The 23,677-nt window shown below is 29.5% G+C and overlaps 1 protein-coding gene across 1 annotated transcript in view; it reads right to left on the bottom strand.

Moving 5' to 3' along the window:
- LOC113375578 (trypsin-1-like) overlaps positions 1-23,677 on the bottom strand; it is a gene marked incomplete in the record, with an annotated part of 382,748 nt that overhangs the window by 258,283 nt on the left and 100,788 nt on the right. Inside the window, 1 exon segment of the mRNA XM_026615510.1 lies at positions 21,856-22,093. Coding sequence (XP_026471295.1) covers positions 21,856-21,907 — 52 coding nt within the window.

Raw genomic sequence — 23,677 nt, 5'->3', positions numbered from 1 at the left:
TGATTAGTTTTTGGCGTAGGCAGGTCTAGCCGTTTTGAAGATACGGGGCAAAAGGTGCCACAAACGGTAACTCCGTTTTTATGAGAACGGAGCGTCCAATTTTGATATTTAATAAAACATTTTACTTGTATTGACAAGATGAACTGATTAAATTTTCATGAAGGCAGGTCTAGCGGTTTCGGAGATCTAGTGAAAAAAGTGAAAAAAATGCTATTTGGCGGTCAAAAATGATCATTACACATATGCACATCAAATTATCAAATATTTTATAGAGATTTTAACAATAAGTATGAATTTTGCTTGCATTCCTATGGGTTCCGTACCAATGTTCATCCGTTAGACGTTGACGCGGCGCATACGCGCTTCGATATTTCGACTCTATGCAGTTAAAGCAGTACAATTGCTTTAAAAAAAGTTCACAATTTCCAAAATATTTCAAAATAATGAAAACATTTTTTTTAAGTCTTTTTCTAAAAAAGTAAATTTTTGTCAAAAATTTATAGTTTCTCAAAAATCTATTTATTTCAAAGTAATTTTTTTTTCAAAAACGTTTATCTTTTAAAAAAAAATTTTTTTTGGTATGGGAAGTTCCAGCAATTTGCCTTAAGGCACGATGCCATGCGCACCATTAGTTTTTGTTTAAATCTGACGGGTCGTTTCTTCGTAATTAATCGTTGAATTATTTACTACGATATGGACGAATTTCTTTATGATGATAGATATCACGTTCACGGTCTTAAAGAACATACTACGGCATTACAAGTGGTTCCATTTTAAAAATTCATCAAAGTTAGAAAAAAATTAGACAACGTTTGACCTTACGCCGACGTTTGCTTAAAAACGGCTGCATCAATTTTAAAAATTTAAAGGCCAAAAGGCCAATTGACGAGACACGGAAAGAACTTTGCGAGTTATTTTCGCAAGACTTTTAACGTTTTTTTTCGAAAAAAATTCATTCGAGTTGAAATTTATGCGCCGCTCTTTTAGGGCATATATTATAATATACAAGCGCGTGCTTGTACACTATAATTTTTATTATAGTGTACAGTAGTATTATGGGATTTATTTTTTACTGTCATATTGCATTACGAGAGAGAGCATTACGATTCTATCAAATTGAATGATTGAAAATAGTTTATTTTACATTGCCAGTGTACAAGAGCCATTGATATCGCAAACATTGGTTCATGAGAGTACAATATTTGTAAGATAATATTAATTTAATAAGTAAAAAAACACTAAAAATTTAAACATTTCGATTTACACAAACAACCGATAATAGTAGATATTCAAGTTGAATTTCAAGTTATTGAAGTATTGACTTGCATGCTTTCCAGAATAACATGCACATCTTCTACATCAATATTGATGGGACGTTTAGCTAACTGGTACTGATATGGTCGTCATACCGTAGAAAAAAACTCAACGATCAATCACGAAGAAACGACCCGTCAGATCTTAACAAAAAAAAATATAAATTTGTCGCGCGAGACTGATGAACGCGAGTTCTATTGAATTACCTCTAATGGCCTTTAAATTTTTGAAACACTGGTTTCACCCGTTTTTGATAAATCGCCGACGAAAGGTCAAAAATCGGTTCACATACATAAACGCACATACTTTTTCTAAATTTGGTCTCAAACGAGGCAGAATAACTTGAGAAGTCGAGAAAACATAAAATTAGCAAATCAATGTATTTAAAGATAGATTCAAACTGATGAATTTAAATGTACCGTAGAGACTGGGCACAGTTGTGCCAGGGTGCGATAGTGATAGTTGTCCTAATGGCTAAACTATACTGATTTTGAGACAGGGTCCGTCCCTGGGGTATTGTCAGTCACTCAAGACAATATACAAAAGAGAAGAGAAAAAAAAAATCAATACAAAAAAAAAGATTTCATAACGATTTCTTGATAACTTTATTTAAAAAAAAATCGTTTTGTTATATTATATTCATAAGCTTTGTTCAAATGTGTTGTGTTGTCTTACATATTTCTGATATTAAAAGTCGTTATAAACCATTTAGGTGTTCAAAGCTATTATTCTTCAACATATATTTATGTCTGTCACAACCGTCCTGGCAGTGTGTACGGTTGTGCCAATCGCCTTTGTTTTTTGTATAATTTGATTTTATGACTAATCCATTGTATTTAAGAACAGTATTTTAGAATTTTAGTAATAAAATCTTCCAATCACTATTTAATTTATTTTTCTCCGAGCTAACTGGTAAGTTAACAAAATTATTGCTGATAAAAAAGTACCCAGTTTCCCTCATTATAAATTTATAGAAATATATGTATATATGTATATGTATATATTTGCTATTTTTGTCGCGACGTCAAAATATATCATTGAAATGCAATTAGCCAATAAGTTAAAAACAAAATAATGAATTATGAAAAATATTTCTCTTGCAGGTGATGAAATGATATATCGACACTAAATGATATATCATTATTCGACAAGTTTATTATTTTCTTTAACCTGATGAACTAGGAGAAGTTTGACTGACGGAGGTCATGCCTATAAAATAGCGACCACTGGCTATTTAAATAGCAATTAAAAAAAAATTCTCAAATTTCAATATAATCAAAATATTCTGATTGTGAAGATATCTTGGTGTACATTAAGTAGTTGTATGTTGCATTTAACGTTAAGGCTAGTTACAAAAACTTTTCCATGTATGTAATATAAATAATCCACTACATTAATAATCTAAAATAAAAAATAAAAGTAGTTGATAGACGCTTTATTCAATGCAGAATGCAGCAAACATTTCTTTTCGTTCAACGTTAGCGTTTGCAATATTCAAAATTTAATATTTTCATCTTTTACGACTTTCATTGTGGTTTTATAACTATTTAGGTGATCATTTTATAACACTTGAAAAAAAAAACATTAATATTCCTCGAAACTTCCTAAGACGATAGAGATGATAACTATTGGTATTTAGCCTTAAGGCAAGTTACACGAACTTCCCGATATGTGCAAATAATGGACTTAATCAATAATAAACAAATTAATTTATGAGTGATTAGAAGTATTCCGAGTGGATTTATTACACACAATTGAAAACGAACAAACACGTAAACTCGGAGTATTTTCTAAAAGTATCACAAATCAATAATTTTTATAATTGAACCAGTTTTCGTAGGACGTTAATGGTTTAGTATGTTCATTAAGACCAAGTAATGTATCGTTATACCAAGTAACTCATCTAATTTTAATTTTAACAAACGTCAAAAAAACTACTCATTTTCTGAAACTTTGATGATTTTTTATCTTTATCTCTATAAGACCATGATATATATCGCCTAAAAAAGTTCCATAAAAATCGGCTTAATTTTTTTTTCAACAGTTAATTACAAGAAAACGGCTCTGTAGATTTTCACCTAAAACTAATCAGTATTATTCCCAACTAATATCTTTCGAACAGTTTTTGATTTTTTAAAAACGATTCGGTAGAATGAGCTTAAATGTGGACGAAAAGTTTAACACTCTTTTTCAAATTACAAAGAAACGGCTCGGCAGATCGTCTCACAAAACTGGCAAACTATAGTGCTCATTGAGATACATCGAATGGCTTTTAAATTTTTGAAATCGGTTCGGGCGTTTTTGAGCAAACGTCGATGAAAGGTCTAATTTTGTCAAATGCCAAAAAACGATACCAATTTTTGCAAACTTTGACAAATTTTTAAAGCAAAATGAGTTGTCGTAGCGTAGGGCGGTAATATTTTAATATGATCTAGAGAAGACTATGGTATCTACCGTCGAAAAAAATCATAAAAATCGTCGATTTTTTTTGTTTTTAAACTTTATTACAACAAAACGGCCCGGCCGATCTTTACCAAAAATTAATCAGCACGATTCCCAACCAATATCTATCGAACGGTTTTTGAATTTTCAAAATCGATTCAGAATTGCGGGCTAAAACGTGGACAAAAAAAAATTAACTTTTCTGCGAGATTTACAAAGAAACGGCCCGGCCGATTGCCGCACAAAACTCAAAAACCCTAGTCCTCATCGAGATACATCGAATGGCTTCTAAATTTTTGTAATTGGTCCAGTCGTTTTTGAGAGAACGTTGATTTACGGCAAAAAATCTGTTCACACACACGCACACACACACATACTTTTTACAAATTTGGTCTCATTCGATTCAGAATGGCTTGAAACGTCGAGAAAACATAAAATTAGCGAATCGGATTGATTTTTTGACGAAAACATAAACTTCTCCTTCGGGAAGCTAATAAATGACAAAAAAAAGATAGTTCTGAGAGAACAAAGCAACCGATTTGAATGATTCAAAAAAACCTTTTGCTCGTATTGACGAAACGATTGTTTTTGAGGAAAGCAAATGTTTTTGTTTAATTTTTATTTTCACTTATATACTTGGATTATCACTTATAATAATATATTTGAAAACATTTAATATTCTTCTATTATGTCATTACGGTACGGGAAGTTCCAGTAACTTGTCTTAACGTACGATGCCATACACCTCTAGTTGATTTTATACCCGTGTAATAGAATTTTTAGGGTTTACCAAGAAATTAAATCTACTATTTTAGTAAAAATTTTGTATTACGAAGAAGACGTCAAAAAATCTGATTTGTTTCTTTGCCATATTTATGAAATCGCATTAATAAACAAAAATTGCACGTAAAATCGTAATAAATAAAACTTTTAATAACAAGTGTACAAAAGCTTTTAAATTTTCCACAATATTTTAAAATTGGTTTATTCTTTTAATTTATAGAAATTAATTAAAGAAAAAAATCAATTCTAATCTTATTCTTCTCAATTCAACAATTTTTTCACGACTGTTTTAAATTTCCGTAATTTTATTTGTAATTTATTTAAATTATCTAATATCAGTTTATATTTTAATTATCAGGATTTCAGCTTCAAGTTATACATATTGAATGCGTTAATCCACAGTTCATCCACATTGACACACTTTGAGAAATGATTCTAAATAAAATATTCTAAGATTCTAAAGTAAACAGTAATTTATTCGTACCTGAAATAATGGCTGCATAATTGAGCTATGCGCATACTAATCGAATGGTGTTCAACTATTACACCGAAACATATAAACAATACTCCCTGTTAGACGACGAATCAAATGCGCAACAATATTCAAGAATAAATTAATGACAAAACTCTACCAGCAAACTAAATAAGTCAATACGGTATTTTATTTAATATTCATACAAAAAAGAACAGTTAGATTAGTTTTATTAATTAATTTCCGCAACAGAAAAGTCTCTTCACCAATCAATAAAATATTATCCATCCACCATGTAAAATAAATCTAATAAACAATTAGACTTTTGAAAAAATGCATAAATATCAGAAAAAAAAAATTTTTAACTTCCCGTAGAGTGAGTTATTGTAATCGTCAAAAAATCGAAGATAACAATTTTTGCATATCTTTACATTTCAGAAGTTTCTGAACATTTTAGCATTGGAAAATGCATGATATGTGTTTGTGTGTGTGTATGTATGTATGTGTGTGTGCATGTATGTATATATACATATATATATAAATATATGTATGTATGTATGTGTTTGTGTATGCATGTATGTGCGGATACAATTTTTCGCCGACGTTTTTGTGACCACGATTCAACCGGTTTGAATGATTCAAAAAACATTTTACTAACATTGACGAAATGAACAACTACTAATTTTTTGGGAAAGCAGACCCAGTAGTTTCGTAGATCTAAGGAAAAAAGTAAAAAGAAAAGCAAATTGGCAGACAAAAATGATCATTAGACATATGCACATCAAATCATCGATAGATAGAGATATAGAGATTATAGAGATTTTAATAATATACAAATTTTGTTTACATTTCTATGGGCTCCGTACCATGATTTATAAACTTAAGACTACGGCACGGAACTTACGCGCATCGATATTTCTTCTTTAAAACGATTCAATTTTTTTTAAAAAAAATCAGCTTTTTTAAAAGCTTTAAAATTCTCAAAAACCAAATTTGTTCAAAGTTTTTAAATAATTTTTAAGCGTTTAAAAATTTTAAATTACAGTATGAGTAGCTCTGAGTAGCCCTCAAAAGCTCACAATTTTCAAACTACATAAGCTAGTTTTTTATGATAATAACTAACGATACTATTACCCCGTTTCGGCTAGTATATATATACATATATATATATACTTGATGACCCGACAGACGTTGTCCTTTACCCGCATCTACGTTTTTTCAATATCCTATACTAATATTTACCGTTCAGTTAAAAATAATAATTATTGTTTTTCGAATTACTATTTACACCAATATATGAGCGATGTTATATGTAGAACTGCTTCAAATAAAATGATGATTCTCAATTCCCACAGTAACATTTTAATTATCCCTTTAACAAATATTAAAATATGTTCAATAAAATTGTATATTAAAAATTATACACTGCAATTTATAGAACAAATTTATTTCCAATAGCTCAATTTATTTTAATGCATTTAAGACTTATACAATATTTTCAGTCATAACCGTAGATGTGGATGTACAAATGAATGATTTTTTGTTTATTCACGACTAAAACATTGATTTTCCAAATTTATCACACCAAAACTCATCGTCAGCCTTTGTGATTTGCAATTGCAATTGCACCACTGAAAAGGAATGTCATCCCCCCGGGAAGTGGCAAAGGAGTTTAAATTATTTTCACTTCTAAACTTGATAGTAAGATGAACCTAATTCCAAAATTTCATGCAAACTGGAGAACATTAAAAATATTCAGATCCAAAACACTCCATTGACTTGACTAAATATTTTGTATCCAATGCCAAACACATGAATTTTTGACACAATGAAACTTCAAGATAATTTTTTGAATGAGTAAATTATTTTTGTATTGTGATTTAGTAAAGTAAGGCAAAACACGACTGCATTTAAAAGTTAAAAATAATAATCTGTCAAATTGAATTATAGGCTAACTTTGATGTGTAATCACTGACAGACGCATGCGCAGACTGCATCACCGGTTAGACGCATGTTGACGTAAATCTTATATTATTTTAATTTTTGGCACACCTCAGCTGCAATAATAATGTAGACGTTACATTTTCCTTATATATAATAATGAATTTATTATATTTTAATATTGCCTTAGCCTATAAGTGAATAGAAATGTTTGGCAAATGACACTCTTCACTTGTTTTTAATGTCAAACAATGCTTAAAATATTTTCAAGGGCAAACAATGATAAGCGGTTTTTTGTAACTTTTTCCATTTATTTCTACAATCTAACTATATTCCTATAAATCTAAAAATTCTAGAAAATTTCCCAAACAAACTTCAGGAGGGTTTATGAATCAAAATAAGATACCTTGCTGAAGAAACTATACCTCTAAAATGTATTCTGATGTCCCGTGCATTGATCCAAAGATAAGGTTAAAATTTTGACATTTTGACCCATTTAGAGTGCCCCAATCGCGTCCAAATTTATGACCAACCCCCACTAACTTTGGAAGTCCAATCCACCCATGCCCTTGGTTCAGCCACAGGGTTAAAATTGAATCTTTGACATAATCTAAACCAATTTTACCATTGAATGCCCTTTAAATAAAGTAGAATCTCATTTATTTCATCAACTTTCTTACTTCATTAAATTAATTGCAATGTATTATTTTCCTGTCGCAGTAATTTATGAATTATTTACTTTTTGTTAATTTAGCATTTAGTTAATTTTGTTAATTTAGTATTATGAAGTTTAATAGAATATATCAAGCCTTATAGCGTTGCTCATTCTCAGAATAAATCTATGCAGTGTTAATTGGTGAAGATATTGATTTACTCGTCTTACATACTGGAACTCCAACTGAACAAATTATGTATTTTTTTAAAACACGAAAAGCTTTTACTAAAAGTAAAGAAGAAGAAGAAGAAGAAGAAGAAAAAGAAGAAGAAAAAGAAGAAGGAGAAGAAGAAGACGAAGAAGACGAAGAAGGCGAAGAAGACGAAGAAGAAAAAGAAAAAGAAGGAGAAGATCAAGAAAAACGGCACGAAAAAGATGTAGAAACATTTGAAAATTATGACTACCAGGAATAAATTTAGTTGCTTTTTTATAATTACCGCCTTTATTTTTACCAACCCATATTCACAAATATTTTTTGCAAGTGTTCCGAAACAAACAAAATCACAACAGACCCGTGAAATAGGCCCACTGGAAAAACCACGTAAAAAAACGAGCTAAGCACACTGCCTCGTAGGTGGCATTTAAACGTACTTTTCAAAGTGATATATCTTTAAAACGGTAGCTCTGAGCAAAACAAGTATTAATGCATTTTTTGTAGATAATTTTATGCTCTAAAATATTGTCTCAGGTAGTTTTGTTCTCAGCTATTAATAATAACTGTTAATTGCATACAGAAAGATCACTTTTTTATATTGCCGTATGTTGAACAATAGTAGTTAATTACCAGAATTTAATTTTAGCATAGATAGTTTAGCTCACAATCAGTCATAACGATGATTTGTATTCAAAAGTGTGCATTGGATACGGTTGTGACAAATTTTGTGGGTACGGTTGTGACATGTATAGATCATAAAAATATTAACTTATTTAACTTAACTAAATTAACTTGACTATGAAAGCTGCTATAACAAAACATTTTTGTGTTTATACCTATTGTTTTAACTTATTTTTATGTCTGTCACAACCGTCCCCTGAGGATGTGGATTATATATATATATATATATATATATATATAATTTTTTCTTATTCAAATACTCAATAGCACAGTCATAGTCATACTACCTCGTCGAGTAAACTTTATGGGAATTCGTCAATAAGTAATATTGACACTTAATTGGATTTTCTAAATCCCCGCGTACCTCAGAAAACTTCGACAAAAATCGAATCAGGGAGCATAGGACTTTTCTGAAGTTAATTACAAGATTAATTAAACTAACAAAGTTTGAAATAAAATATACGCGGTATATTAGAAATAATCCGAAGATTTTTTGCTTGTCAACAAAAACCCTTGAAACTTATTGCTCCTCACTTTTTTCACAGAACAACGATTGAATATATATATATATATATATATATATATATATATATATCACTAAAAATAGTAGGATGCATACGTTAATGATTGAACAATTTAATTTATTCTATTGGTCACTAATGAACTATTCATTGAATTCTTAATTCAGTGTTAAAGTTGTAGCTCTTGCAGAGTTCATTAAATTTTAGTGATTGATTTTTCATTTTAACGGCTCTTGAAATATTCAAATTTAATTGCTTGAACTTGCAATACTTAACAATACCATTTTTTTTCTAAACAATTTCCACCAAACAGCGAAAAAATCGCAAAGTATTCGAAAAGTCGCTATTTATAGAATGCCAACATTTTGGTTTCTGTTAATAAACAAATGAAACATACTTAGAATTGTAAATATATCTGTAAAATACGTATGATAATACTTAGGTGCAAGGTTAGAATAAAATTTATATATGGACTGCTCAGTGCACACATTCCACTTAAAAAAAAAACTGAGATATTAGTGCGAAATTAATACAATCATACCTTTTTGTATTTATAATAATTTTTCGGAAAATAAAAATTATCACTTCGAAACGGATGATTTTTTGTCCACTGAATAATAATAAGTCATTTATTTCAAAAGACATTTTAATTGACAAACCATATGATTGTTTAGCAAAGAACAAGGTCTCGTAGATCTTAATAAAATTCATCTAGTTTTATAAAGAACATCAAGAATGATACAAACTTTGAAACAATAACATACTAAAGTTCATGTACCCGGCAATACAGGAATATTAAAACTGTTTTAAGTCTATTGAAACTTGCTCAAAGTGCGGAAATAAGAGCTAAGTCAAATGAAAAGAAATTTCTGGCCAGTTGAAATAGGTATTTACCTATTGATTCAAGATTTGGTTATTATTGAGTCACGTGTAAAAAAAACGATAGATAGTTGGTACAATATAATAAAAAATGTAAAAAGAAAGCGACATGTTAGCTATATCAAATGTTTCACCAAGATTTTATATCAACAAAGTCATTAGAATCACTAACAGAAAAGTAACCATCACAGGGTCTTCAGTAAATTGGCCAAAAATGAGCTGGATAATGTTAGGAAGAACCAAGTCCAATCTTATACAATTTAAATATGACTATAATGAAGATACGGATTGTGAAGCCATTAATATAAACAAATCGAATAATATACATTAGTTTTATTATATTCCAAAGCTAAAACTTTGATAAAGGAAAAATTGAGAGACATAAAAGACTTGCCAAAATTCATGCCTCCCGTTAATCATAAATACTACAAAAACTGGATGAAAATTTTACTTGATAAATCATCACAGAACACAGCTGATGGAGAAAATATTGTTTTTAATATTACTGATTAATTACAAATAACATATATTATGACAGTTATATATAATATTATGAAAAAGCTTTAACACAAATGTGTAAGAATTAGGTTTATTAATTTTTTCAGTTGACAAATTGATCAAATCAAAACTTTAACTTTATTGATAATTATACATGTAAGCTATATATGTTTTTATACGTTCTACATTATATTTTTTAATTTATATTATACCAAGAATTTTTAAAAGCAATATACATTACTTCATTGCTTTTGTCCACTTTCTGATTTTTGGAGTTAGTCATTGTGTGCACTGAACGGCTCATATAGAGGACAGCGAGGCTTAATGGTCCGCGAGTAAAAAGGTCCACCACCGATATCTCAAAAACAAGTAGAGCTAAGAATTTTTTAACAACAATATTTGAAAGTGGAGGGCAAACAATGCGAAACAAGCCATCACCTTGATTCTATGACCTTGCTATCGGGAAATAAACGGCAATGATTGAAATCCCTAACAAAAGTACTTTCTTGTTTGGTTGTGAGCGCTATTTAGGGGGGTCCATTAATCACGTGATCGATTTTTTGTAAGGATTTTTGGACCCCCTCCTCCCTCTTGCTCATACGTGGTGATGTTTGGTTTACGGGGCCTTAATATGATTTTTAAGTATGTATTATTAAATTGTGTTATAAGATGTACTGTTAATATTAAATTAGATTCAACAATTTTTTTATATAACCTCAATAAAACTTGCATGTGGATGGGGTATAAAAAGCCATCCATTTGAGCCTTTGCTCTCTAGAATAATGAATTAGCTAGAAATTTTACTAAACATAGTTAATTGTTAATATTTGTTAGCTTAATGTTTGTTATTTGTTGCAATGTAATTAGTTTGGTTCCCACAATATCATTGCTCAAAGTCAAATTGCATTTTTGTGCCCCGCCCTACTCTATATACATACCCACATACTATTTAAAATTATCAGAATAGCTGTTATTATTATTTATGATTTTTAAATTTCTGAACTAAATTTTTCCTTTTTTTTCGTCAAAAATTATTTATAGGTACTAGTTTTCAATAATATTATTGAACGGTTCCGGAACATGGGATGTCCTCTTCTTCAGGAACTATTAATAACAAATAATAAATATTATATATTTATAGACTTCTCAATATCAATACGAATCGAGTGTTTGGGATAAAACTTCTAAATACATAACATATTCTGATATATGGCTAAAATAAAAAATATTTTTATAATTTAAAAATGTGTAAAATAAAATTAGGTTATTTATCATTTTTGAAAAACTTAAAAAAAGGAAAGTTTTTGATTGTACCAATTTTAAACCGTTTTAGGTTATAAAATTTCTCGTATATAATATAGCTGATGCGATATTTTAAGATTAGCAGAAAATTAAAATAATATTGGTTGAAATATACAAAATCATATAATACAAAAATAAATTACGAAACTTTTCTCATAATTGAACGGAAGCTAGAGAAATCGCGTAATGTAATACATTTGTGCAAAATACTTTTGTTAGGTTACCCCATCCGCCTTTACATTAATTAAATGAGCTCTGTACACTAAAATAAAAATATACTCGTATCTGGATGAAACTGACAAAGAATTTTCATTTTCGCACAACTAAGAATTCTGTTATGAACTACTGTTTCTAGACTAATGGAATTGCAATTTGCTAATGAAGTAGACGACGGTGACATTTCAATAGAAATATCCGAGTTCCGAACAAATATCCAAAGGCAAACAAATATCCTGACTTGTGCTTGATAAACAAAACTATGAAGATTTTAAAAAAAAAAATCATAATTCAGATTACATTCCAAATTTTCGATATCTTAACAAATTAAGATTAATTCTATAACATCGTTAAGATAATCAATATTAATATCTGTGAAATTTTTGCTTTTCATTTACATATATAGGCTTATAATTAGGTTTCCCTAATTTTCTGGATGCGAAATAAAAATTCGGTTATACAGGGTTAACATAGTATTTAAAATAGTTTATTTGGTTTTAATTAAATACGTTTTTTGCTTGCATGAAGTACAATATTATAATCTTATAATGTTTGTGTTTTAATATTTTTAGTGCATAATTTTTTTCTTGAAAAGTAGTGTTTTGTGACGCTAGAACATATATTCGAAATTTATATGGCTTTCCATAAAAATCCTAATTGACTTGGCGTCGTTTCAATTTTGGTCGTGTAGAATATTTATTAAACCGCCCAAATCGATCTTCTACTCAAAACATAGCAGAACCCAATATATACAGTCCACCCTACTATAACGCGGTACTCTGGAAACGCGGTCACCAAACTACGCGAAACTGGAACATGCCTCTTATAACACTGTACTTGCTATAACACGGTTTTCGTTCAAAAGTCCTTAAGGGGGGCGATACATGTAATCGCCTTAATTTTTACCATTTTTTGAGGACTTTTTAAACTGGGAAGGAATGATTGAATCTTTTTGAACTTTTTTAGGGTTATTTATTATATATTAAAATACACAAAAAAAATTTTTTTTTGATTTATTTTTTTTAAATGGCTGCCGTAAAAATAAATCTGCCAAGACCCTCTCGGAAAACGCCATCAATTTGCGGGCGTTCTCACTTTTCGTACGGTGATCTGAATTTAAAAAAATTAGTTTGTACGTGTTCATAAAACATATATCTTCTAGTTAAACCAAAAAAAAATTAAAAAAGTCACAAAATCGTAAATTGGCACACCTTAGAAAAAAATAGTTCGATTTTTCACCTTTTTTTCAATGGTTTTTTTGGTAAAAGGGTTAATTTTTGAAACATTTTTTGGAATGTTTGAGGTTTAGCTAGAAGCTATTACTGTAAAGTAGCTGTGTGCAAAATTTCATTGGAATCGGTTGAGAACTTTTTGAGTTATCACGCCCGCAAATTTCAAAAATGTCGTTTTGAGAAAAACGCGTTTAAAGTTTTGACACAGAAACAGATAAGAGTACAATAGCACTCAAGCGTCGAGTTGAGGCGTGGCACTTAAATGAGTTTTTATTGTATAAATAATGATAATTTTGTTTTGAATATTTACAGGCATATTTTTGAGATGTTATTGTAACGATTTATGAAAAAAAAAATCGTTTTTTTTTTCTTGTTACATGTATCGCCCCCCTTAAAATCTTCCCGCGCAACCTATGATTGACTTTAGTAGTCAGACATTTTAAAAGAAATTTATAAAAACATGTTAGTTTGTATCATACATCGGGTTTACATAGTATGCTCTTTCATAAGAAAATAGTACTTAAAAAAAATTTAATTTCATTTGTTGGAAAATCAAATATTAAATTGAAATTGGACGCGGTGCAAATGAATGATATGAGTTGCACTAATGAGATTCTTTTTAGCGCTCGTCAATACAACGCACCGCGATAAGTGCATACCGCGTAATATGGAAACCGTATTATAAGGAACTCGGATTTAACGTATATACCAGGTAAATTTGTACTTCATTTTTTTTTGAAACCGTCTATCGCGTTGTATGAAAACCGTACTATAAGAAACTCAGAATTGATATAAATCGCAGCGTTCATACTAATGGCTCCAATGAGTTGTCGACCAGCTTCCAACCCCAGTCTTTAGGGTCCAGCTGGTTACCAAACTGCACTTGAACTTGGTAATATACCCGAAAAAGATGTTGATGAACAGCTACTGAGGTTGGTGGAAGACAAGTTAATTGTACTTGCTTTTTATTGCAAGTATATTTATGGAACACGCGTATCGGAACTTCTCTAAGAAAAATGTTTTTTCTTAACACACTATTTTGCAAATGCAAAAAAGGATAAAGTGCCAAATGTGGTTGCAAAAAAGTTAGACTCTTTTGTACCCTGGCGTGTGCTCATTGTCAGGGCCGATCGAGTTCTAATGTTGAGCCGGCAACTGTAGAGGACTGTTTTGATACCAACGAGGAATCGCTGTTACAACAATTCAATTATACTCTAAGTGAAGAAGAAGAAGATGAAAAAAATAAAAAAATCAAGAGAAACTAAAAGAAAAGGATGTAGAGACTTTTGAAAACTATGACTCCCAGGAATAAATTTAGTTGCTTTTTTATCGTTACCGCCTTTATTTTTACCAACCGAAATCCACAAACATTATTTTGCAATAGTTCCTCAACAAACAAAATTACAACAGACCCGCGAAAAAGGTCTACTGGAAAAACCACGTAAAAAAACGCGCTAAGCACATTATCTAGTAGGTGGCGTTTAAACGTACTTTTCAAAGTCGTATATCTTTAAAACAGTGGCTCTGAGCAGAAAAGTATTCATGCATTTTCTGTAGCTAATTTCATGCTCTACAATATTGTGTTGGCAGATAATTTAGCTCAAAATCGCAAAAAGGTCATTTTTTGACCTTTGGCCTGGTGCCATTTTTTAGCTCGCTTCGGAACGATGAGGACTTTTTAAGATTTCTTATATTAACATATTGTAAAATATAATATGTGACAATAATAGAACTTATATTAAAACCTTTTGTGGCAATATATAGTTATAAAAGTCATTCATAGGTCATTCATGGAAGAAAACTTATGGGATGTTGAACAGAAACCGCACAATAAGAGTAAAGTGTTATTTGAGGGCTGTTATATTTCATCTCCGCATAGTATGATAACCGCCTTCCTAGAATACCGCGTTATCGGAGGGTTGACTGTATATGTAAATTTCTGTTTAAACGAGTAGAAAGTGGCATTTAGCCTTGCATGAACTTCCCGAAATGTGTAATAATTTACTTAACCGAAATTGAGATTTAGGTTAAATTTTCAACTATTTATTTCAAAAATAAAGTCTGCACTTTCAATTAAATCTTAACATTGCAATTTCCAATAGGATTTTCTCGAACACATTTAAATTATATGTAAATATATCAATTATATTGCACAGAAACGTGCTTGTATGTCCTAAAATTGTCGTTTATTTTTCAAAATTTTATTGAATTGAAAACGTTTGACTAATCACATCACAAAAACAACTTTTGACTACAAACTTTGATGAATGTTTAAAATTGAACTACTTGCCAAAGGGCCATTGATCTTCAGCATGTTTTTTGGAACCATGATATCTATCAACAGAAAGAGTTTAACAGTTAATTAAGAAGAAACGGCTGGGCCGATCTTTGTCCAAAATTAATCAGCACGACTTCCAAATAATATTTTTCCAATAGTTTTTGAATTTTCAAAATCTATTCAGAATTCTTGGCTAAACCGTAAACGGATTTTTTTTTACTTTATTGCTAATTACAAAGAAACGGTTTGGCTGATCGACGTGCAAAACTGACAAACGCTAGTCCTTTTTGAGTTACATCGAACGGCTTTTAAATTTTTGCAATCAGTCCAGTCGTTTTGTGAGAAAACGTCGCCGAAAAGTCGAAAATCTGTTCAAATGTACACACACACATTAACACGCATACTTTTTCCAAATTTGGTCTCATTCGCTTCAGAATGGCTTGAAACGTCGAGAAAATATAAAATTAGCAAATCGGATTTTTTGACGAAAACAAACTTCTCCTGCGCAAAGTTAGAACTAACTCCACTAAACATGAACTTTTAAAACTGAATCACAAAGAACAATATCCACCTCAAAATTCTTGCATAATGTTAGGCATATATTAGCTTATGTAGTACCAATTTTTAATAATTTTAATAATTATTAAAAATTGTTTTAAACAATCATTAATGACTATCGTTGAACGAACTCAAAATGAATTCAAATTTAAAGTAGCCAGCGATATTGTTTTAATCAATATTGAGACTATTCGCAGACGCAATTTGCAAAGAAACAAAACTACTGTGTAAAATGAATGATTGAAAATCTATGAATATAATTATAGATGCCAGAAACTTAGAATCAGGCTGATATAAAAAGCGGACCATTGCTTTGGAAGTCATTATCAAGTCATCCATTGTTCGAACTGGTGCTGAATACAATTGTTCGGTGCTTTTTTGGACAAGTTTGTTATTAATAATAAACATAAAGGTTAGTTCATTTTATTTAACATCAATTTATTCATTCTGCGTTTATGGAACCGGTTAAAATATATTATATTGTTCGTGATAAGTGTATCGGACGTTTCTCAGTGTAATTCGAGGAGAAAATCTCGACTTTTGTGATTTTAAACGTAAAACACTTAGAGGGATCGAAGGTAAAAATATAAATGCATTTTTTATCTGTGTAAAGAACTGTCAAGCCCTATTTTCATCATATCATAAAATATATGTGACAAAATAAGTTGTGCTTTTTTTTTAAACATACAAAAGTTTATAATTTTATTTCCTTACGCAAGCTAATATTCTACTATAGTTATAAATTCGACAAAAATTCTTGTACCAAAAAAATATTCAATTTAGTACCTAATATAAAATATCAATTATCTATTTTGTATTTTTTTTAAAAGATCTCCAGATTATGTCTCTTATTGAATTTAACCATAACATATACCATTATTGCATAAAATTTGAAATCTGAGAACCTTTTGAACCAAATGATTTTATTTACTAGTATGTAACATTTTTTGGTGCAATGCATTTATTTATTTCATAATTGATTTATTTAAAACCATTATTATAGTAATATTATTGCGACGACTTTTAATACATTGATGTTACATCAAATAAAATGAGAACAAGTCTCATGCCTGATCACCATAACTAAATTTTTTCATAACTAATTAAAAGATGATTGAAAAATCACAACTTATATGTTCATCGTTACAGTAAAAAATAATTTAAAACAAATTAAAAATAATTTGTAATTTTTTAAATTTTATAATTATTTAATACATAAAAATAATTTTAATAAAAGTTTAATACACAGACCATCTAAAATATTGAAGAAACCAGGAAGTTTTAGTGTAGGGCATTCTTCAAGTTTACAAATTGGGCTTAAAAGTTGAACTCAAATTTAACTGTTGGTATAATTGCTATTTAAAAAACTTAATAAATAATAAAAATGCAATATTAGTAACAAAGACAAAGTTTAATAATGAATACTTTTTTCAGTTAATGTTTGATAGTAAATAATATGAACAGTTTGCTCAAATAAGAACTTAATGTTATAATTAACGCTCTCGAAATCAATAAATTTTTAAAAATACGAGTTTAATATACTCTATACTGTAACATCGGATTAGAATGTTATTAAAACCTGATAAAAATTGCAGTAGAAAAGAAATATTTAATATTTACTGTAATCATTTAGAAGTAAAAAAGTGAATAAATATTATCCCGTAGTATAACAAAAGTTTCCACAGTTGTGATTCAGATTTAGTAATCATATTCCAATAGCTCGGACGAAAAGACATGTATCGAATAGTCATTAAGAATCGTAATTGATATTTTAAATTAAGTAATTATATCTTAAGCATTTTATAGTATTCGTTTTTCCGGCTCAGATTTAGTTTTTAACAAGTGGTAAAAACATCAAAAAATTTTTTAGTGTATAATATTAGTAGATTAGATTTTTTATATTTCAAGTCTTGCTTGAGAACATAATATGAATTCAATAATTAATTAATGATAAAATATCGATTATAACCAAAAATTACGATTCTCTGTGATAGAACTTGATTGGCTAAAAGCCCAATATCTTTGAGGAACAAAATGAGCTTTTATATAAAGAATTATTTCGCTGTGGTCTAATGCGCTTTAAAAATAATTAATTATACTCGATTTCAAAATTAAAAATACACCACCAACAACATCCGTGACATCCTGATATCACCACGTCATATTTGATATAATTGTCATTATCATCTTTAAGATCACCAATATGACCTTCTTTAACTCTCTATGAACCTAATTTTTGTTTTACATAAAAAATAGGGAAATAAAAATCACTAACTAGTGGTGTATGGCATCGTGCCTTAGGGCAAATTGCTGGAACTTACCGTACCAAAAATTATTTTTTTTAAAAAAGATTTTTCAAAAAAAGTTTTTTTAAAACTATGAAAAAATTTCATTTTTGAGAATTTTGAAATTTTGAAAAAAATTTCTTTTTCGAAAAAAATGTTTTTTTTTATATTTTGAAGTATTTTGGAAATTTTGAACTTTTTTTAAAGCAATCGTGTTGCTTTAGCTGCATAGAGACAAAAGCGCGTAAGCGCCGCGTCGCAGTCTTACGGACTAACAATATTGCGGAACCCATGGAAATGTAAACAAAATTTATACTTATTATTAAAATCTCTATAAAATATCTGATGATTTGATTTGAATACGAATCGAATCATTCAAATCGGTTAAACCGTGTTTCCAAAATTCTAGACAATAATTTGTATCCAAACACATCAATTTTTTCTAAGGTATGCCAAAATTTTCAGAAGCCTTTTGCAATCACTTTAACTTACCCTACGGAAAGTTAATTATAAGTCTATAAAATAAAAGCTAATAAGAAACGAAAAAAAGATCGCACTTCTGTGTATTTCAGGTTAAAAAGCCTAGCAAAGGTCTTGACAACGTAATAGAATAAGATCTATGAGTCATCTAACAAAAAACATTTTATTTGGTAAAATATCGAAAGCCCGTAGAGGGTTGATAATACGGTCATAATCAAGTTTAAATTCATCTTCATCATCTTTGCCATCACCTTAGTCACAGCTGATATCATCTTTTATATTGACATTATGATCATTGACATCGTAACCATTATCTTTGACGGTGCTATCATTGTTATCTTTGACAACGTCATCACGATCAGTGCCATCAAAATCATCATGCCACCAACAATATATTTGAAATCGCCACCATCACCATCTTCTACATCTCCATAATCATCATCTGCGATACCGCCAACCGTTATCGTTTTTGACGTCGCTATCATTGTTACCTTTGACAACGCCATCATGGTCATTGCCATCAAAATCATCATGCCACCACCAATACATTTGAAATCGCCATCATCGCCATCAACGCCATCATCACCATCTTCTACATCTCCATAATCATCATCTGTGATACCACCAACAATTATCGTTTTTGACGTCGCTACCATTATTTTCGACATCATCACCATGATCTTTGACATCAAAATCATCAATGCCAATATATTTGGAATCGCCATCACATCGCAATGATCAGAAAATTGACACAATCATTATCATAGTGCCGTTTTTTATTATAACGTCTGTTGTCAACTCATAAAACAATTAAAAAAAAAAATATTATTAATTATTTTTTATAGATGGCTGAAACGAAAACAATCAACACGAACAACAACAATCAAGAGCAGGAAGGTAAAAAAATCTTGCTTCCATCGCAAATAGGAACTGATTATAATTACAAACATAAAATCGTGTGGTTTAACACCATTGGATTCCTGTATTTACATTTACTTGCTGTTTATGGAATCTACCAAGGTCTCACTGGAGCAGCATACTTCTCAACTATTGCATGGAGTGAGTATAACGTTGGAAATATCAATGATGTAATTTTTTCATCAGGCAGCTTGAATGTCAAATTTTTCACTTGATATATATCCTTCTACTCATAGATCTTAATATGATCTGAAGTCAAAATCGGTTATAGTTGCACATACAGTCATAAAAATGTCAACAAACAATTCGAGTATAGTTAAATAGCCAGAAATGGATTGGACAACTACTGCGTTGCCATTCAATCACAAAACAATTACTAAATGACCTAGTATGACAGATTGTGATTAAAAGTAAAACAGAAAAAAATAATTTTTACCATAATTAATTATTCTCTCTTTGACTGTCCACTGCTTCAATTTTATCAATCAAGCTCTACAAAATTTTAACGAAATGCACTCTAATTATATGCACTCTAATTATACCGAAAAATTATATAAATTACAACTGGAGCCCGACGTTTCTTTCGATTCTTTTAGCAGAGTTTGGATAAAATGCATTTAAATTATTAGATATTTATTATTATTATTATTATTAGATATGTCATTTGAAAATGTGATATATATACACACACATATAAAGATTATATAAATTGCAATACAAAAATTGTGAAATTGATATGAAAATGTGCTATTAAGCGACGACATTTAAGTAAAAATTTTTCTCTTGGTACTATCACAACAGATAAAAAAAAAGAAATTCACAGTTAATTATGAAAAAAGGGAACTCTAACCGAAGTCAAACTCTATTCAGGGAGATTTATTATTCCCAATTAGGGTAAAATATTGTCTATTGCCATGCAAAACCGTAATTGTAATCAATATACATATTTTTGTTTATTTCATAAACTTATTTATTTAAGTCATTATATAGCAAAAAATAAGGTTGTCGTGGCCGAGATCGTTAACGTGCGGACCGGTGTAGATGGGGTCGCGCATTCGATTTCCCGCTCTGGCAATCTGACATCGGGCAGCACAATGTCCATTTCTTATTAAAAATATAGATCAAAATATGTTTCCAATTGAAAATAAGCTCATCTCGGGCACTCCGGTGTGAAATGGAAATGGGAAATACTCTCACACTACTTCTCTGAGTCGAGTTGGAATATAACTCAGCTCACGGACCTGCCTTAGGGCAGTACTGCCCATTATTATAACAAAACAACGTAGCATTTAAATTTAAAATTGCTTTCGATGCCATCTGACGCCACTAACTCGACTGTCGTTAATCATGATATTGTTAGGAAAATATGATTATTATAAAGAAATAAATATGATTATAATAGAGACTATATGTATTGCTATAAATATTTCATAGTACAATACGGTAGGCTCATTTAAAAATAAATCTATGCCGCACATTTCATCGAAAGCCAAGGTTTGGTTAAGAAATAATTTGGTATCAGAATTACAAAAAGTTGAAGGCCCTTTGAAAAAAGCACAAATAATTTTTCAGTTTATATATATATATATATATATATATATATATATATATATAGAGAGAGAGAGAGAGAGAGAGATAGATAGAGAGAGAGAGATTTGTTACAAAATTTTCAAACCTGTAAAAATGATGCGATATTATCTAAAGATTATGACCAAGTACGGAAATAATGCGGTTTAATACTCTAATATTTAAGTCCTTTTTGCTTAAAGTAAATGGACTTTATCCTTCGTGACTCCAAAGCAAATCAACCTGCCTTTACCAAAAACCGATGAAATTTGCGGATTAAAAACAAAATTTGTTTGAACATCAAGATTGATTTAACTGTTCTCTTAAAAACGTGGTAGATAAAAGAACTTTAGTTGGAACTTGACTATTGAAGTAAATTTTTACTAACAATTTTTTTGTTTTAAAACAAGAAACAGATTTTAAAACGTGTTTAATGCATGTGTTTAAATGTTCCAACCTTTGGTATTTAACATATAACATATGTCAAAAGTATTTGCTTTTATCCCCAAACTAGTAGTTTTTCCGTCATAACTGAAACGAGTGGACCATCTTTTCCAAAATATTTGAATCATTTGTTGAAAACGTAGAAAAAACATGTCCAAATAAATTTACATTCATACCTTGAAGACAACCTTCAATTCCTCGGACTGGCCTCAAAACTTCTGTTTCCATTATATTGAAATTAGTAAAATGAATGCACCATCTGGTAGTCAATTACCAATTTTTATCTTCTAGTGTTGTTTGTTGGTTGGTTTTCTGGTGAAGGAGTAACAATTGGAGCACACAGGTTGTGGACTCACAGATCCTTCAAAGCAAAACTTCCTCTAAAACTGGTACTGCTAATTCTTCAGACGGTTGCTGGTCAAGTAAGTTCAGTTAAATATATTATTGTAAATGAGTAATATATATATATATATATATATATATATATATATATATATAACTAGTGGGGCGCATGGCATCGTGCCTTAAGGCAAATTGCTGGAACTTCCCGTACCAAAAATTATTTTTTTTAAAAAGCATTAACATTTTTGAGAAAATTTTACTTTGAAAAAATTAAATTTTTGAGAAGCTATAAATTTTTGACAAAAATTTATTTTTCAGATAAAAAAGATTTTTTGAAAAAAAAATGTTTTCTTTATTCTGAAATATTTTGGAAATTCTTAACTTTTTTTTCAAAGCAATCGTACTGCTTTAAATGCATAGAAAGAAAATATCGAAGCGCGTAAGCGCCGCGTTGCCGTTTAACTGATTAACATTGGTACGGAACCCATAGGAATGTAAACAAAATTTTTACTTATTGTTAAAATCTCTATAAAATATCTGGTAATTTAATGTGCATATGTCTAATGATCATTTTTGACTGCCAAATGGATTTTTTTTTACTTTTTTCACTAGATCTTCGAAATCGCTAAAGCTTCCTTCATGAAAATTTAATCAGTTCTTCATCTTATCAATACAAGTAAAATATTTAAATTATTAAAATCGGATGCTCCGTTCTCTTAAAAACTGAGTTACTGAGTTACTTTGTGACACTTTTTGCTTATGCCAAAAACTAATCAGTCTCCTTATCAACCAAATAGCAATCGAATGATTTTTGAATAATTGAAATCGGTTGATCGGTGTTCCCGAAATCGTCGACGAAAATTTGTATCCGCATGCACACACACCCACACATACATACCGGAAGTTAAATATATATATATATATATATATATATATAAATTAGGTTTTTACTTTTGTGAACTGCAAGCCGATTTCCTAACAAAAAATATAAATGATTTTTTTCAGTTATAATTATTTTCTACGCTTCGAAAGTGTTCTTATGTACTTACAATATGATTGCTTAATTTAAACTAATTTTAGTTTCAAAATTCTTATAAGAGACATTCCTTATCTTCAAAACGTAAAAAATATTTATCAATAAAAAATCAGACAATTTCTTGAGGAAAATGGCTTTTAGATCAAATCATAAATAAACAAGTGTTTGTGTGTTATGTTCGAAATAAATATCCAAATAAATAGATAAATGTATTTCTAGAAACATTTAAAAAAACATTTATTTTCATTTATTTATAAATTTATTCTTTGGCCCATTCAAGTAACAGAAAATTGAACCTCACCTTTGGGATAAATTTATTAAATATCATGAAAGTTTTTTAATGCATACTTGTATGATATCACACTCTTCTTGTCACGATTTTATTTATTTTCAATTTACGATTTGTTGTACAGCAAATTGTTGTTACTAATATAAAGAAGAGTTGTTTAATTTTCTTAGCAATAAAATAAATCGTATATAATATTCCGATATTTTTCAATAAAAACACGTCAAAATTTTGATATTAATCTTTGACAAAAAAAAACGTATTATTGATTTAAATTATCTCGGTGTTTAAAAACAAAATAATTTAAATAAAATATAATAAATTTGAATATGAA

Source organism: Ctenocephalides felis, unplaced genomic scaffold (assembly GCF_003426905.1).
Source record: "Ctenocephalides felis isolate EL2017-DRISC unplaced genomic scaffold, ASM342690v1 CF-g0.4_SCAFFOLD_01886, whole genome shotgun sequence".
Lineage (NCBI taxonomy): Eukaryota > Metazoa > Arthropoda > Insecta > Siphonaptera > Pulicidae > Ctenocephalides > Ctenocephalides felis.
The sequence above is the reverse complement of the archived record's forward strand: the minus strand, read 5'-3'. Positions and strand labels throughout refer to the sequence as shown.